Below are 17064 nucleotides of genomic sequence, written 5' to 3'. Positions count from 1 at the left end.
ATAAAGTTTATAAAAAAAACCCTGTTTAAAAAGTTGCTGCTTTTTAATTTGCCATACGTGTTCTCCAGCATGGCAACGCTGTCTGACATGTTTGAGTTGGAGATCGCCACAGTTCACAGCATCATCAGCAAAATGATCATCAACGAAGAACTAATGGTAAATTTTCATGGCTTCCTCCTAGTCTATAGTAAAGGCTGATAGTGTTGGTATTTAACATGCCCCTCTCTGGCAGGCCTCTCTGGACCAGCCCACACAGACGGTGGTGATGCACCGCACAGAGCCCACCTCTCTGCAGAACATGGCCCTGCAGCTGGCTGAGAAACTAGGCAGCCTGGTGGAGAATAATGAGCGTGTCTTTGACCTGAAGCAGGGTGTCTATGGCGGCTACTTCAACAGAGGTCAGCTCAGAGTACTAATGTGTCTTCCTGTACTCACCGTCTCTCCACTCAGCCTTTTGTCAAAAGTTGTTTTCTCCTGCTAATTGGTTGTCACTTGGATTACAGATCAGAAAGGCGGATATCAACAGAAACAGTCATACCAGAGAGGTATGTTGAGGAAGCAACTGATATTTTTGTATGCAGAATACAGTGGCACATCTCCTGACTGTTATCGGTGTGGCCTCCACAGATCAGAAGGGAGGTTACCAGTCCAAACAGGGGGGCTACCAGCGAGGAGGCTACAGGAATCAGAACCAAGGCAACTACTAATCTTGGCATATTTACATTCCATTTTATCATCAAGCATCACCCGGCTGATCTGTCTGACTGGGGCTGTTTATTGGTTGAAGTGTGATCAGTTATCTAAATAAACTATCTTGAATAGTCTGTTGCCGTCCTTTTTTTAGTAAGCATACATTTTGTTGGTTTTACATTAAAAACAGTGGGAGGGGTCGACTGCAAGTGTCAACAACAGTTATTTTCTTTGCAGAGTATCACAAAAACATTTTTATTAGCTACAGCAAGAAAAAAAAAGAAAAGTGCATATTTTTTTTAAATTTCTCACAAGTTAATATAGCTGGTTTGTGTTGCTTGATTCAAACTACTTCCACATCCAGTGTATACCTTCTGCTACATTTGGCCATCTACCAAACTAAATGAATTCATCTTAATATTCAATGTCTAGCGCAGGGGTGTCCAAAATGTGGCTCGGGAGCCATGTGTTACTCAAAGCTGTTTTGTTGTTTTTATTGGCCCATGGCACATTCTAAAAATATGATTTTAAAACAAGAAAATTGAAAACTAACGACAAAAACTCTAAAGTTGTAAGTTTTGGAAAATTAGGTTTGCAAAAAAGTTATATTACAAGGATAAAGTTAAAATGTGGGATTAATAAAAATATGGGTTAAATTATGAGAAGAAAATTTACAAAATACTTTTAAAATAAAAAAACAAACAGCTGTAATCAAATTCAAAATACTAAGACCAAAAAGGTGTATTCTCATGAGAAAAAGTCACACTTCTGAGAATAAAAATGTAATATGAAGAAAAATGTCTTTTTAGTAACCTAGTTGAAATATTAAAAGGGGGGAAAAATGGTGTACATTTTGGAAAATTAGGTTGAGGAATAAAGTCCAAATATTATGGGAACAAGAACAATGGATTGGATTCATATAGCGCCTTTCGAGGTACCCAAAGCGCTTAAGTCAACCCATTATTTATTTAATCCACAGCCACACTGGTGATGGTTAACTGCATCTGTATCCACAGCTGCCCTGGGTAGACCCACGAAAACGTGGATGCCAATTCACTCTTACGGCCTCCCCAACCACCATCAATATGTGGCCCTTGGTGAAAAAGGTTTGGACACCTCTGGTCTAGTGTGCTCTCAGTTTGACCGTCTGAGTCTCCTGAGGAACTCCTTCCTCAAAAGGTCCCTTTCCTTTCGGATCCCCTGCAACACGGTGCGGTTCTCCTGAGCCCGACGCACCAGGTAGGGGAGAGTGTCGTCCACCGAGCCGTACGGCACCGACTTATACACGGCATAACCCTCCTTAGCTGAAGGGGAAGAGGAGAGGGGATTAGTTGCCATGACAACAATGTATCTTGTTAGATTTGATCTCACCCAGAGTGAGGGAGACATGATCACACATCCCCAAAAGCTGACCAAAACACACACAGCCGCCTTTTTTGTCTATGCCCAGCTCTTCAACCCTGAGGATAATGAAACAATTATAGATGATGTAAACTGGCGTCACTTGAGTCCAATTTTTATGTGGCCTTCACCTCACCATTTGGCCGCCCGCCTCACTGACTCTTCGTTGTGTGTGGCCACAATAATCCTGTAGTTTCCAGGGTCCTGGGCAATGACCTTCAGCATCATCTCCAGCAAGCCATTGTAACTGCACAAGTAGATGTTAGGCAACATTTAACATCTTTCTCCTGTAAAATCAACGTGGGATCTTAATAGTTCAAAATGTATGACATTTCATCCAGATTTTGGAAGGGGACAAAATGCAATACAAGCTTATAAAAGAAATCTCCTGACTGTGTGGCCAACATGCTAACCATTAGGACACCGTGCGGTCACTAACTACAGTATACCCTACTAGTCTTTTCATTTTAAATAATTTCAAAGATAAAAAAAAGTTAGTCTTTTCATTTATGAATGCTCAACATTGTGCGACTTTGACGTATTAAAAAAAAAAATTGGAGCAGCAACTGTCTTCATCTTTGAAATACTATATTGTTTTCCCGCTCTAGAATGCCACTGAGTGACCATGTTTGTGGCAACTTTTTCCTTTGTGACAATTTTTTCCTTTTAGTTAGAATAAATACCTTTTTTTGTTGCAGTTGATTGATGCCTCACAATACGGGTGGCTGAGAAGTGCAAAACACATTAACAAAATTTACAATTACACCATCCGGAAGTGGAATGTACCAAATCCCAGAGTTATAGGAAGTTATAATGTTTGGACCAATCAGCTCCAGGGAGTTGCTACATTCCTTCTCTGCCACTGTATCAAAGTGCTTATCCCCACCGCAAATACTGTAATGTAAAAACAAGAAGACTAATGGGCTGAGTACTCGCGCAAGGACTGCTGTGACATATACGTCTACTAACACTGGTCTAATTAATATTTCATATTGCATTTTATTCCTGATGCTCGGCTAGAAAAGTGAGCAAATCTAGCTTATTCCCTCGGCTGAGAATCTATATCTCTTATACAGAATTTCATGAGGGAATGCTAGCAGATCCATGTGATCTCAAAGTAGCCACTCCCGTCATAGTGCTGTTCAAATTATTCTTGCTCCCAGGTCCACCAGGTTTTCAATCAATGGTGACAACAATTTTAAGATGAAAGTCTGGTCGGGATCAGGTTATGAGTTTAGCTCAGAACTTTTCAAATAGTGAGGGGTGGTGAACTGTTGGGGGGAGGGCACGAGAGGCAGGGAGGACTTTCAATATTAGTGCAGACCTGCCAACATGTACAAATTTGTTGTACTCAGCATGCAGCATGCAACAACACTTGCTTCACTGCTCTCCATTTTGGTTGTCTCCCTTATCACTGGTTTCATTTTGGAGTTCTGTCTGTATGGTACAGATAAATAATTGTCAGTTTTTCAACAGTATTTCAAATCGGGGTGCCGGGAAAACATTTCTGTCCCCCAGTGGGGTCATGACAGAGGGGGTATTCTGCACAGCAAGTTTAGTGGGTTAGCAAGCTTTGCTGAGTGGGGAGCTGAACTTGCCTGTTCAGCGAAGGCTCTTTTAAAGCAGCTGTATCGCCACGATAACTTAGGCTAAGCTCATAACCTGGTCGGGACCAGGTGATGTTCAGGCTTTCATCTTAAAATCAGCCATGAAAGTGCCCATGTTTCCCTGTTTAATAGTTCGGAGATGATGTATTTAGAACCTACAAGGTTCCCGAGGGGACACAAGAAATAAAATGCAATATGAAATATTAATAATTAATGTTAGCAGTAAATGTAATAGTAGTAGTAGTAGTACTTTATTAATCCCACAGCAGGGAAATTCATCTGTTACAGCAGCAAGCAAGATACACACGTAAAGAATGCATAGTGACATAGTGAATACAACATGGTTCAGGTGTTGTAGAGCCTGATAGCGGTCGGTATGAAGGACCTGCGGAACCTCTCCTTCTTACACCGTGGGTGTAACAGTCTGCTGCTGAAGGAGCTGCTAAGGGAACCCACAGTGTCATGTAGCGGGTGAGAGGTGTTGTCCATGATGGATGTCAGCTTAGCCAACATCCTTCTCTCCCCCAATTCCTCCACGGAGTCCAAAGGACCGTCCAGGACAGTGCTCGCGCTCCTGATCAGTCTATTTATCCTGCTCCTGTCCCTGTCCGTGCTGCCCCCTCTCCAGCAGCCCACAGCATAGAAGATGGCTGAGGCCACCACAGAGTCATAGAAGGTCCCTAAGAGAGTCCTGCACACACCAAAGGACCTCAGTCTCCTCAGCAGGTGGAGGCGACTCTGGCCCTTGGAATAGGAGTCCTTGTGTGAGTACTCAGCCTGTTAGTCTTCTTATATTACAATATTTACTGGAGGAATAAACACTGAGGCATCAATCGACTGCATTAAAACACTTGTTTTACCATAAAAAGGAAAAAAAATGTAAAAGTCGCCAAAAAACACGTGACACACAAAACACTGCCATCTAGTGGTCACAACGAGTTACAGCAGATTAAAAATATTTAATGAATTTATGATATCAAACACGAAAGTTATTGCTCCAATGTATTTATTTTTTAAAGGGATAAGTGTTAATATGTCAAAGTTGTGCAATTACCCACTAAACACGCTTCGCCGTATACCCCCTAGTCTTTTAATGTGCTGTGGTTCCCCATACAGTTCTTTGCTGGTAAATACCCGATTTGGGCGGGTTATTTCTACTTATTTGTTTTTAGATGCACGGACGCAATGCACATGATATCCGACAGGTGGTGCTGTTTTTTTTTTGTACCAAAAAGTTATTTTATATTATTTGGTGCAAAAACGAACCAGGAAACAAAATGCTTACGAGTGAGGACTAGGGCCACACTGTAAAGAAAATTAAATTACACTTGTTCGTGAAAAAAAGCTCTATTCCTTCATACACCTTGGTTGAAAAGATAATTAATGTTCCCACTTGTCATTTGTGTCCTCCCAGCAGTCTTGGATGGGATCCGGGCGACCTTCCTTCACTGCTAGCTTCCTTTCTTTGTCCATGTAGGCTCCTCTCACTAGCTTCACCCCCAGACAGAAAGCTTCATCCTTGGACTGAGCAAGAGCTTCCAAAAGGAGAGTCCGGGTTTCCTGAGAGTAAGTATTTAGATTTAATTAAATGTATTTATTAATTCATTTCTGGTAAGTGAGCAAAGACTAATGGATTTGGGGAAGCAATACTGTCAAAATTTGACAGGAACGAAGTACGCGGTGTACATAGTATACATATTGAAGGGTACTGATGATGGAAGTATTCAATTTGAGACACAGCCATAGTTGCCTTCAGGTAACACTGGTATGTATTCCAAATCCAGGCGCCATCTTTGTTGAACTTTTTCATCATTGCCATGGTAACAAGGGACATGGCGGGGTTCATGAAGGTGTACTCTGCATCAACCAGGACGCGCACTTTGTTGATACTAGCCTGAGCAACACACATCACATTTATGGTATGTCAGCAATTTTGTTTGTTGTTATTTTAATGAAGGTGTGTTCAATGTCTCACCTCTGCTATTCGGTTGAGTCGCCGCAGGCTGCAGTGGAAGTGCACCGCCTCTCTCTCCTCCAAACCAGGGAAGTTGACGGTCTAAAAGGTGGGAAAGAGGTCAAAGGTCAGGAGGAGGAGGAAGATGGCGACAGGGTGTAGTGCGGATGCACCTCTCCATTCATGGCTCTGACCAGGAGGTCCAGGTCGTAGGGTTGTTTGGAAATCACGTTGGTGAGTTTGACCTACATTGACACACAACGTTAATTTATTTCGTAACAAATTTGTAACGTTTTCGCCAGTGAATAATGCATTTGTGTGCAGGACTTTAATTTAGTGAAAATGGTCGAGAGTACACCAAATAATACCACCTGGATTGCTTTTGCTTCGCTAGGTCCACATTTTTGCTACCTACACTATTTGTATGATTATTTCATACATATTTTGTGTACATATTACCAAAGTAATTTGTCTTCTTCTCTTTTTCTTCTCCTTTCGGCTTTTCCCTTCAGGAGTCGCCACAGCGAATCAATTGCCTCCATCTAACCCTGTCTTCTGCATCCTCTTCTCTCACACCAACTACCTTCATGTCCTCTTTCACTACATCCATAAACCTCCTCTTTGGTCTTCCTCTAGGCCTACTTAGTACTTCAAATCCTCCACCTTCTTGATCTCTTCTCCCTGTAAGCTCACTCTTCCACTTGGGTCCCTCTCATTCACACACATGTACTCTGTCTTACTGCGGCTAACCTTCATTCCTCTCCTTTCCAGGGCAAACCTCCACCTCTCTAGCTTCTCCTCCACCTGTTCCCTGCTCTAACTGCAGATCACAATGTCATCTGCAAACATCATAGTCCATGGAGATTCCTGTCTAACCTCCTCTGTCAGTCTGTCCATCACCATAGCGAACAAGAAGGGGCTCAGAGCTGATCCCTGATGCAGTCCCACCTCCACCTTGAACTTCTCTGTCACACCTACAGCACACCTCACCACTGTCTTACAGTCCTCATACATGTCCTGTACCACTCTAACATACTTCTCTGCCACTCCAGACTTCCTCATACAATAGCACAGTTCCTCTCTGGGCACCCTGTCATAAGCTTTCTCCAGATCTACAAAACACAATGCAGCTCTGTCTGGCCTTCTCTGTACTTCTTTATCAACATCCTCAAAGCAAATACTGCGTCTGTAGTATTCTTTTTTGGCATGAAACCATACTGCTGCTCACAAATGCTCACTTGTGCCCTTAGTCTAGCTTCAACTACTCTTTCCCATAACTTCATTGTATGGCTAATCAGCTTTATTCCTCTGTAGTTGCCACAGCTCTGCACATCTCCCTTGTTCTTCAAAATGGGCACCAGCACACTTCTCCTCCATTCCTCAGGCATCTTTTCATGATCTAAGATCCTGTTGAACAACCCAGTCAGGAACTCTACTGCCACCTCTTCTAGACACTTCCAAACCTCTACAGGTATATCATCAGGACCGACGGCCACAAAAGTCACCTCTTCTAGTCTTTGTTCTCTCTCATTTTCCACGTTCATCAGCTCTTCAAAGTATTCTTTCCATCTTCCATCACACTACTCGCACTTGTCAATAGACTTCCATCCCTATCCTTAATCACCCTAACCTGCTGCACGTCCTTCCCATCTCTGTCTCTCTGTCTTGCCAACCTGTATAGATCAGTCTCTCCCTCCTTACTATCCAACCTAGCATACAAGTCATCATAAGCGCCTTGTTTGGCCTTTGCTACCTCTACTTTCACCTTACGCTGCATCTCCCTGTACTTCTGTCTACTCTCCTCCGTCCTCTCAGTGTCCCACTTCTTAGCTAACCTCTTTCTCTGTATACAGTCCTTTACCTCCTCATTCCACCACCAAGTCTCCTTGTCTACTTTCCTTCCAGATGCCACACCAAGTACTCTCCTGCCTGTCTCCCTGATCACATTAGCTGTTGTTGTCCAGTCATCTGGAAGCACCTCCTGACCACTCAGAGCCTGTCTTAACTCCTTCCTAAAAGTCACGCAGCACTCTTCCTTTTTCAGGTTCCACCATTTTGTTCTCTGCTCTGTCTTTGTCCTCTTCATCTTCCTCACCACCAGAGTCATCCTACACACCACCATCCTATGCTGTTTGGCTACACTATCACCTATCACTACTTTACAGTCACTGATCTCCTTCAGATGACACTGTCTACACAAGATGTAGTCTACCTGTGTGCTCCTACCTCCACTCTTATAGGTCACCCTATGTTGCTGCCTCTTCTGGAAGAAAGTATTGACTATAGCCATTTCCATCCTTTTTGCAAAGTCAACCACCATCTGTCCTTCTGCATTCCTCTCCTGGATACCAAACCTGCCCATCGCCACCTCATCACCTCTGTTTCCTGCACCAACATGTCCATTGAAGTCTGCACCAATGACAACTCTCTCTCTTCTAGGTATGCTCTGCATCACTTCATCCAAGTCCAACCAGAATTTCTCCTTCTCCTCCAGCTCACATCTTACCTGTGGAGCATACCCACTAACAACATTGACCATCACACCTTCGATTTCTAGCTTCAGACTCATCACTCTATCTGACAATCTTTTTACCTCCAGGACATTCCTAACAAACTCCCCCTTCAAGATAACTCCTACTCCATTTCTCTTCCTATCTAAACCATGATAGAACAACTTGAACCCTGCTCCTGAACTTCTAGCCTTGCTACCTTTCCACCTGGTCTCCTGGACACACAGTATGTCTACTTTCCTTCTCTGCATCATGTCAACCAACTCTCTACCTTTTCCTGTCATAGTTCCAACATTCAACGTCCCGACTCTCAGTCCTATACTCTTGGTGTTTCTCTTCTCTCTCTTCCTACGGACACACTTTCCTCCTCTCCTTCTTCGACTTCGACCAACAGTAGTCAAAAAAAATCTCTGGCGCTCCGTACTACTAGATTGAGCCTGCGTACCACTAGTGATTCTCTTACCAGACTTTGGGAATCAATTGTAAAATGCAGGGGTTTCCAAAGTGCGGCACAGTGAGAATATAATACAGTTGCGGCCTCCACTTCTCTCAGAAAAACTGATTTTCATATTTTGTGTCGTTTTCTGCGAACACCAGACTTGTTTTACTCTCATTTATTTTGCCTTTGATGGCAAATCATGTTTTACCCAGCTAGTATTTCTACATTGCTCTTAAGCATTTACTTTCTTTTTATTAAACTACACTATTTATTTCAAATTATATTTTATTTAGAGATTATTTTAAATCAAAGTGCATAAATAAAATGTATTATTATTATTATGATTGACAGCTTGGATAAAGATGTTTTTCTTTATTTCTCAAGCCGCTGTGCCTCCCCTGAGATCTCCTTCCTTACACACAGTTCAGGGCTGAGCAGCGCTGTGATCTTCAACTGCATCATGGGATCTTTGCTCCAGGAATTGCTGTGCGACATGCGCACACATTCTAACATGGCCTCCATGTTGTCGTTATATCGCTTCTCCCTGCAGGTGACACACACACGCACACAGCATTGTAACTAATGTGTAAGGTTTCGTGGTGCTGCGTGCTTTTGTTTTTTTCTTTTAGTATTTCAGCATGAAACACTATCCTGACCCCGTGCTCTCCCCCAGATCTTCCTCAATGGGGACGGCCAGCATTGGCCTCAGTCCCAGCAGGCTCATCTTCTCCATGGACTTGGAGATCTCCTTCTCGTTCTCCCCAGCCACAAACTGAGCATAGACCGTGGGCCTGAGCAGTGAGGAGAATAGGCGCCTACCCAGAATGCTGCGGGCCACTGACATCAGCTGCAAAGAGACAGATGATGTGATACTGACCTGATAGCCTGTTTTTTATGTCAGTCTGTATCATGATGGCATTCAGTGAAGTTGTATTTACCTGTACTTTTGCAAAACTCTATCTATATTTAGCCTAATTTCTGATTAAAGCACCATCAAACCTTTTAAATTAGGTTTCCAAAGTAGGCTCCTCACAGTGAGTATAAAATTGTTGAGGCCTCCCTAAAACGTGAAAATAAATGAATCTCCTTTTATCAACAATATTAAAAAGCCTTAACATTTAGTAGCTAAGCTTACTACAGCTTTGATGTAGCAGGTTTAAAAAATAATTTTTCTTTGTCTCCAGGGGAAGCCAACGCCAAACATCAAAGACCCTGCCAGCACACTAAAATGCCGTCAAAATGACATTTTTTTTGTCAATCCAAAGCTGTTGCAAAATCATGCCACAACAGTTTTTTCCACTCAGGTAGGTCAGGAAACCTTGCAAAACCTCACAAAACCCAACATTCACGCAAATGCTTCACAAACTGCTGGTCAGGGCCCAAAATGTGTTGCATGTCGCATGAGTAAAATGCTTTCACTTTGTTTTTACAGTTAATACCCATCCATCCATCCATCCATTTTCTATACCGCTTCATCCTCATTAGGGTCGCAGGGGCATGCTGGAGCCTATCCCAGCTGACTTCGGGCGACAGGCGGGGTACACCCTGGACTGGTCGCCAGGGCACATATAGACAAACAACCATTCACACTCACATTCATACCTATGGACAATTTAGAGTCTCCAATTAACCTAACCTGCATGTTTTTGGGAATGTGGGAAGAAGCTGGAGTACCCGGAGAAAACCCACACGCACACGGGGAGAACATGCAAACTCCACACAGAAATGCCCAAGGGAGAATCGAACCCAGGTCTTCCCGATCTCCAGGCTGTTCCTGTGTTGGTCAACATGCTAACCACTAGACCACCGTGCGGCCACAGTTAGTTAATACATAGCTGTAAAATGAATGTTTATAAATAAACTCCTCTTAGTCCTTGTAGTCTCATATTACAATAATCATTACCTCCGGGATAGGAATTAATCATATTCTAATGGCTGTGTACTTGCGTTCCTCCTCTCTTATTTAGAGGAAAATTCCAAATATGAAAATAAACGCACTAAATGTGAAACACTTTCAAACTCACAAAACTTTTGAAAAACAAAATTCAAAACATAAAAGGGCGATTCGCGCAGTATCATGGTGACGGTAATTGTCACGCTTTGCAGTGACACCACTCTGGTGCTGCAGGTGAGCTACCTATTGGTCTCTGTTTGTTTTGGATTTGGTTTCTCAGGTGTTTCTCATTGTAGGGCCACCTTGATGGGTGAAGCTACTGAACGAGCCACCGGTGTTCCTAATCAGAGCTGCCTCTTTATATTCACACCTGTGGCAGCAGGAAGGTGTCGTTTGATTGACCTTCATGGACTCACGCCACAAGCCATCGTCATCTTCACAGACGCATTCTTGCTGCCCGTCTTCATCCTTAAACTTACACGGTAGATATATACTGTCTTTTTCTATTGCCTTCCTGCCAGTTCGGTAGCTTCTCCCAGTTAGCCCTCCCATTTGGAGTTTGGTAGTCTTTATGTTCGGTTCCCTTCCTTCGTGGTGCTATTTTGTTACTGTTTGCCCTGCACCATAGATTTTTGTTGTTACCCCTTTTTTCCTTCTTTTTTGCTGTGGTGAACGAACTATTAAAGGACTTCCTTTTTGACACCACCCTGCCTGTCTGCCTTTTTGGGTCCAACCAATTTTACGGCGTGACAGAATCAAACGACCACACTGATGGACCCTGCAGAGCAGGAAAAGATTTTTTTGGCACTCAAGGCTCATGGCCAGACTATTAGCCGCCATGAGCAAGTCCTAGAAGACATGTCGACCCTCCTTAAAGACATTCATGTCCGAACACTTGCCCATGCCACCTCCTCTGAAGACCAGCCCTTACATGCTGTCCCAGTCACACCCTCCTTCATGCTGCCCAGTTCCTCTGTCCGGGAACCCAGCATTCCCCACCCGGCAAGGTTTGGAGGTGATTTTGGTCAGTGCGGGTTGTTCGTGCACCAGTGCTCCCTCATATTTGCACAACAACCAAGCACGTACGCCACAGACTCCGCAAGGGTAGCATACATGCTTAGCCTCCTTTCGGGGCGCGCTGCCAGTTGGGCGTTGGCCATCTGCGAAAAAAAACAGAGCTACGTGACAACTTACCCCTGTTTGTGACAGAGATGAAAAAAGTATTCGACCACCCGATGCGAGAGCGAGAGGCTGGCATGCGCCTTCTCTCCACCATCCAGGGCAACTCCTCTGTCGCGGACCACTCTGTCATGTTTCGCATTCTCGCGGCCGAGAGCGACTGGGACGAGAAGGCACTACGCTGCACCTACCTAGGAAGCCTCAGCTCCCGCCTTCAGGACGAGCTTGCAGCACGGGACGAGACAAGATCATTGGAGGAGCTGATCGCTCTGTCTCTTCGGTTGGATGGTCGGCTGCGGGAACGCTCATTCCAACGCCGAATGGAGACTCCCACCTTTCCACAACGGGCATCACCATCAACCCTTCCGGATCCCCTCCTTCCTCCTTCGGATGTCAGTGGACCGTCTTCGGGGGATTCCAGCGGGATCGAGCCCATGCAGCTGGGAGCCAATCGCCTGTCGTCGACCGAGAGGAGCCGGCGGCTGCGCCTCCATTTGTGCCTCTACTGTGGGGAGGCGGATCACTCGCTCGCTGGTTGTCCGGTTCGTCCTGGAGGGCGCCGATCGCCTTCCTCCAGCGAGAGACCTTCAAAGGGCTCAACTGTGGTCGGACGTCTCCAGATCGAAGGTACGCTGTCATGGGGGCAAGAAGCATTACCCATAAAGGCTCTTATTGACTCAGGAGCAGACGATAATTTTATTGACTGTGAGTTGGTGAAGCATAACATTCCTACTGTGTTGTTACCTTCTGCTAAGACTGTGCGCTCACTTGATGGTGGCCATCTTGCTAGCATTATTAGCCAGACAATTCCTTGTTCTCTTCTCCTTGCGGGTAACCATCGGGAGACCATTAGTTTTTTTTATAATCCCATCGCGTTCAGCTCCGGTGGTCCTTGGCCTCACATGGCTTAAACAGCACAGCCCCACAATTGATTGGGCTATACTTAAAGTTACCAATTGGAGTGATCTTTGTCACACTCACTGTTTGCGCTCTGCTGCTACACCCGCTTCTCACGCCAGTCGTCCTCCACCGGCTCCTCCTGACCTCACTTTAGTGCCCAAGGAATATCACTCACTCCACAAAGTTTTTTGTAAGGATCGTGCTATGTCTCTTCCTCCTCACCGGCCTTATGATTGCTCCATTGATTTGTTGCCAGGTGCACCTCTTCCCTCTAGTCGTCTTTATAACATCTCTCAACCTGAACAGAAGGCACTCGAGGATTATATTTCCTCTTCTCTCGCGGCAGGTCACATACGTCCGTTGTCTTCTCCTCTAGCGGCTGGGTTCTTCGTTAAAAAGAAGGATGGCTCGTTGCGACCCTGCATCGATTTTCGCGCCCTTAACCATATTACTGTCCGGAACAAGTACCCACTTCCTCTCCTTGATTCAGCCTTTACTCCTCTCCACAGTGCAGTCATCTTCTCTAAGCTAGATTTGAGGAATGCCTATCACTTAGTACGTATTCGCCAGGGTGACGAGTGGAAGACGGCCTTCAACACCCCACTGGGGCACTTTGAGTACTGCGTCATGCCATTTGGCCTAACTAACGCCCCTGCCGTCTTCCAGAGTCTCATCAACGATGTGCTAAGGGACATGATTGGGCGCTTTGTTTTTGTATATCTTGACGATATCCTTATTTTTTCCCCCTCTGTTTCTGCTCACCATCAACACGTTCGCTTGGTGCTCCAAAGATTATTAGCCAACAGTCTGTTTGTCAAGGCCGAAAAATGTTTATTCCATTCCTCCTCAGTGCCGTTCTTGGGGTTTATTGTGGAGGAGGGCCAACTCAGACCCGATCCCGCCAAAGTTAAGGCGGTGGTCGAATGGCCGACTCCGACATCTAAAAAGCTTGTGCAGAGGTTTCTGGGGTTCGCCAACTTTTATAGGCGCTTTATACAGAACTTCAGCAAGGTCGCAGAGCCTTTAAATAAGCTAACATCTTCTAAGATTCCCTTTGTCTGGACCCCAGCGGCTAACACTGCTTTTAGGCGTTTAAAGTCGTGTTTTACATCTGCTCCTGTGTTGGTTCACCCTGACCCGTCTCTCCCTTTCTTTGTCGAGGTGGATGCGTCTGACACAGGGGTTGGGGCCGTACTCTCCCAGCGCTCTAGCTCGGACCAAAAGTTGCACCCCTGCGCCTTCTACTCCAGACGCCTTAATTCTGCGGAGCGTAATTATGACATTGGCAACAGAGAGCTCCTGGCGGTCGTCCTCGCCTTGCAGGAGTGGAGGCACTGGCTCGAGGGGGCGGCTCATCCATTCATCATCTTTACAGACCACCGAAACCTTTCTTACATTCGTGCTGCACAACGCCTCAACCCTCGTCAGGCACGTTGGGCCCTCTTCCTCACTAGATTTCATTTCGTCCTCACTTACCGTCCTGGATCTCTCAATGGGAAGCCCAATGCCCTCTCTAGGGTGTTCGCCCCTCCGGTGGAAGTTTCTCCCCCTCTGACCATTCTACCTAAAGACCGGATTCTAGGAGCGCTCCAATGGGAGGTGGAGAGGCGAGTGGCAGAGGTCAACAAGGACACACCCCCTCCTGTCGGATGTCCACCTGATCGACTCTTTGTTCCTCGCCACCTCCGATCTGAAGTCCTCATATGGGCTCACTCCTCTAAGCTCGCCTGTCATCCCGGAGCCAGACGTACGGCGTTTCTCCTGTCACAGCGCTTCTGGTGGCCGTCCCTGCATGCTGACACCAGGAGTTTCGTAGCTGCGTGTTCAGTATGCGCGAGGAACAAGTCATCCAATCAAGCAGCGGCAGGCTTGCTGCAGCCACTTCCCATCCCCTCCCGTCCGTGGTCACCCATAGCCATGGACTTTGTCACCGGACTACCTGCTTCCAGGGGCTTCACTACAGTCCTTACCTTCGTCGACAGGTTCTCTAAGTCAGCCCACTTCATCCCACTCCGCAAGCTACCCTCCTCCATCGAAACAGCTAAACTTCTGGTCCAGCATGTGGTACGCATCCATGGTATCCCGCTTGATGTGGTGCCCGCAGTTCGCTGCTGCTACCTGGAAGGCTTTTTGCAAAACCCTTGGAGCAACTGTGAGTCTTTCGTCGGGGTACCATCCTCAATCAAACGGACAGACTGAAAGGGCCAACCAGGACTTGGAAGCAGCTTTGCGGTGTGTGTGCCACCAGCATCCCACTTCCTGGTCCCGCTATCTGCCTTGGGTGGAATATGCCCACAATACTCCACGTAGCCCACGGCTTCCAGCCTCCCCTATTCCCCTCCCAGGAGAAAGAATCATCTGTGGCTTCTGTGGCCACCCTGTTGGGCCGGGTCCACCGGGTGTGGCGAGACACCCGGGCTGCACTTATGCGCACCGCCAAACGGAACCAGAGGTTGGCGGACCGACATCGCAAGCCTGCTCCCGAATACAAGCCTGGCCAGAAGGTTTGGTTGTCTTCACGGGACCTTTCGTTGGCCGGAGAATCCAGAAAGATGGCACCCAGATTCATTGGACCCTTTGAGGTCATCCGTATGGTTAACCCTGTGTCAGCCAGACTGAAGCTTCCGCCATCTCTCAAGAAGTACCCGGTGTTCCACGTGTCCCTCATGAAGCCTGTCTCCTCCTGCGAGCTCAGCCCTCCACCAGTGCCTCCTCCTCCTCCTCGGTTGGTGGATGGCCATCCTGCATTTACGGTCAAATCTATTGTGGATGCCAGGAAGCAGGGCAGGGGCGTACAGTATCTTATCGACTGGGAGGGATACGGCCCAGAGGAACGTTCGTGGGTCTCTCGTTCTCTTATTCTTGACGACTCCCTTCTTTCCGACTTTTATCAGCAATTCCCCGACAAACCAGGTAACTCTTCGAGGGGTGCCACTTAATTGGGAGGGGGGAATACTGTCACGCTTTGCAGTGACACCACTCTGGTGCTGCAGGTGAGCTACCTATTGGTCTGTTTGTTTTGGATTTGGTTTCTCAGGTGTTTCTCATTGTAGGGCCACCTTGATGGGTGAAGCTACTGAACGAGCCACAGGTGTTCCTAATCAGAGCTGCCTCTTTATATTCACACCTGTGGCAGCAGGAAGGCGTCGTTTGATTGACCTTCATGGACTCACGCCACAAGCCATCGTCATCTTCCCAGACGCATTCTTGCTGCCCGTCTTCATCCTTAAACTTACACGGTAGATATATACTGTCTTTTTCTATTGCCTTCCTGCCAGTTCGGTAGCTTCTCCCAGTTAGCCCTCCCGTTTGGAGTTTGGTAGTCTTTATGTTCGGTTCCCTTCCTTCGTGGTGCTATTTTGTTACGGTTTGCCCTGCACCATAGATTTTTGTTGTTACCCCTTTTTTCCTTCTTTTTTGCTGTGGTGAACGAACTATTAAAGGACTTCCTTTTTGACACCACCCTGCCTTTTTGGGTCCAACCAATTTTATGGCGTGACAGGTAATGTTTTTTTTTATTTGCCTAACAGGTTACATCAAGAGACTTCACATGTTTGATGTTTGCGCAAGTCAGTGCGCCAAAAGGAGTAAGAAGAAGCAGATGTTATTTAATCCTACTCCTTCTCCATATGTGATAACTACATATGGGTATTTGCCAAATTGTAATTGCAAATGATCAATTACATTTGACATTTTTGTGCTTTTGTTTTCATTTGTGTAATTGTGTTCCTTCTTGTATACGTGTGATGTAGCGAGTGTATTTACATGCATGGGATGAGCTGATACATGTCAAACTAGAAGAGCGAAGACCTCCACCGAGCGGCATAGTTTCCCCCATATTGTGATTTACGCCATTAATGTTAGTCATCCATTTATTTTATCTACATATTTAGATTCCTTGACAATGAAAACATACCATTAGCAATTTGATTCATAATGGTATGCAGGCATGCAGATCAAGCTCACCTTGTCACAGTTGTTTACCAACACAGGGAAGGAGCAGAAGCGGAATATGGCCAGAGCACGAAGCAACTCGCCCATACTCTTCACCTGGAACGCTCTGGGATCGTCAAAGGCCAAAGAGGCCGTCAGGAGGCCAGCCGGCTTGTCTGTAGCCACCATCTTGTGGGAGACTGTACCCATAAGCCTCACAGAGAGGATGTAATGGCGTGAGCTGCGCAGGCAAGTACACATCATCTTCCCTGTGTGGAGTTCACCACTGTAGTACAGGTGTCAGCGTTGTTGCGTTTTCCTTGCTTTGGTTCTGAAAGTGTGTTTTAGCGTGAGCACAAGTGTAGAAGAATGCAGGCTGTCAAACTGGTCCTGTCACATTTGGTTAGATAATAACCAAAGGTATTTATACTTATCATTTAATTAAGCCCCCGTCCAGCTAAGACTTGTTCCCAACACCTTACCTGACCTCACCTTCTTGTCTGGAGAGCAGTGTTCCTCTGAGGTTGGAAACAAAAAAAGCCTACCACTGGTTAATG

General features: G+C 45.9%; 2 protein-coding genes across 7 annotated transcripts in view; one reads left to right on the top strand and one right to left on the bottom strand.

Annotated features, from left to right (window-relative positions):
• The window catches only part of eif3c (eukaryotic translation initiation factor 3, subunit C), a 12546-nt gene extending 11722 nt beyond the window's left edge, over positions 1–824 (top strand). For both annotated transcript variants that reach the window (XM_054767218.1, XM_054767219.1), the window contains exons 20-23: positions 69–156; positions 233–398; positions 504–545; positions 628–824. In XM_054767218.1, coding sequence (XP_054623193.1) covers positions 69–156; positions 233–398; positions 504–545; positions 628–707 — 376 coding nt within the window. In that variant the 3' untranslated portion in view covers positions 708–824. The remainder of the gene's footprint in view (positions 1–68; positions 157–232; positions 399–503; positions 546–627) is intronic.
• Positions 21–17064, bottom strand: prodh2 (proline dehydrogenase 2). 5 transcript variants are annotated; one of them, XM_054767223.1, is made up of 11 exons: positions 17000–17016; positions 16541–16838; positions 9258–9448; positions 9019–9145; positions 5826–5897; positions 5674–5754; positions 5449–5592; positions 5092–5258; positions 2228–2338; positions 2062–2150; positions 23–1994 (listed from the first exon to the last, which is right to left on the bottom strand). In XM_054767223.1, exons 2-11 carry the CDS (start codon positions 16769–16771, stop codon positions 1825–1827), a joined length of 1383 nt encoding a protein of 460 aa, XP_054623198.1. In that variant the 5' UTR covers positions 16772–16838; positions 17000–17016; the 3' UTR covers positions 23–1824. The 5 variants fall into 5 exon arrangements, with proteins under 5 accessions (XP_054623199.1, XP_054623198.1, XP_054623197.1 ...); XM_054767222.1 differs by having other exon boundaries at positions 24–1994; positions 16990–17064; XM_054767221.1 differs by having other exon boundaries at positions 24–1994; positions 16541–16846; positions 16942–17011.

The sequence above is a fragment of the Dunckerocampus dactyliophorus genome, chromosome 2, assembly GCF_027744805.1.
Source record: "Dunckerocampus dactyliophorus isolate RoL2022-P2 chromosome 2, RoL_Ddac_1.1, whole genome shotgun sequence".
NCBI classification, from domain to species: Eukaryota; Metazoa; Chordata; class Actinopteri; order Syngnathiformes; family Syngnathidae; genus Dunckerocampus; species Dunckerocampus dactyliophorus.
Note: the sequence above shows the minus strand (reverse complement) of the source record. Positions and strands in the feature narration are given on the sequence as shown.

What these genes read in the sequence shown, in the direction of transcription:
- prodh2 (XM_054767222.1), bottom strand. Translation starts at nt 16,771, where the DNA reads ATGATGTGTACTTGCCTGCGCAGCTCACGCCATTACATCCTCTCTGTG. An exon ending in TGGTAAACAACTGTGACAAG is followed by an intron (nt 9,449 to 16,540) that starts GTGAGCTTGATC and finishes GTCTCTTTGCAG; the next exon opens with CTGATGTCAGTGGCCCGCAG. An exon ending in TCAGAGCCATGAATGGAGAG is followed by an intron (nt 5,755 to 5,825) that starts GTGCATCCGCAC and finishes CCCACCTTTTAG; the next exon opens with ACCGTCAACTTCCCTGGTTT.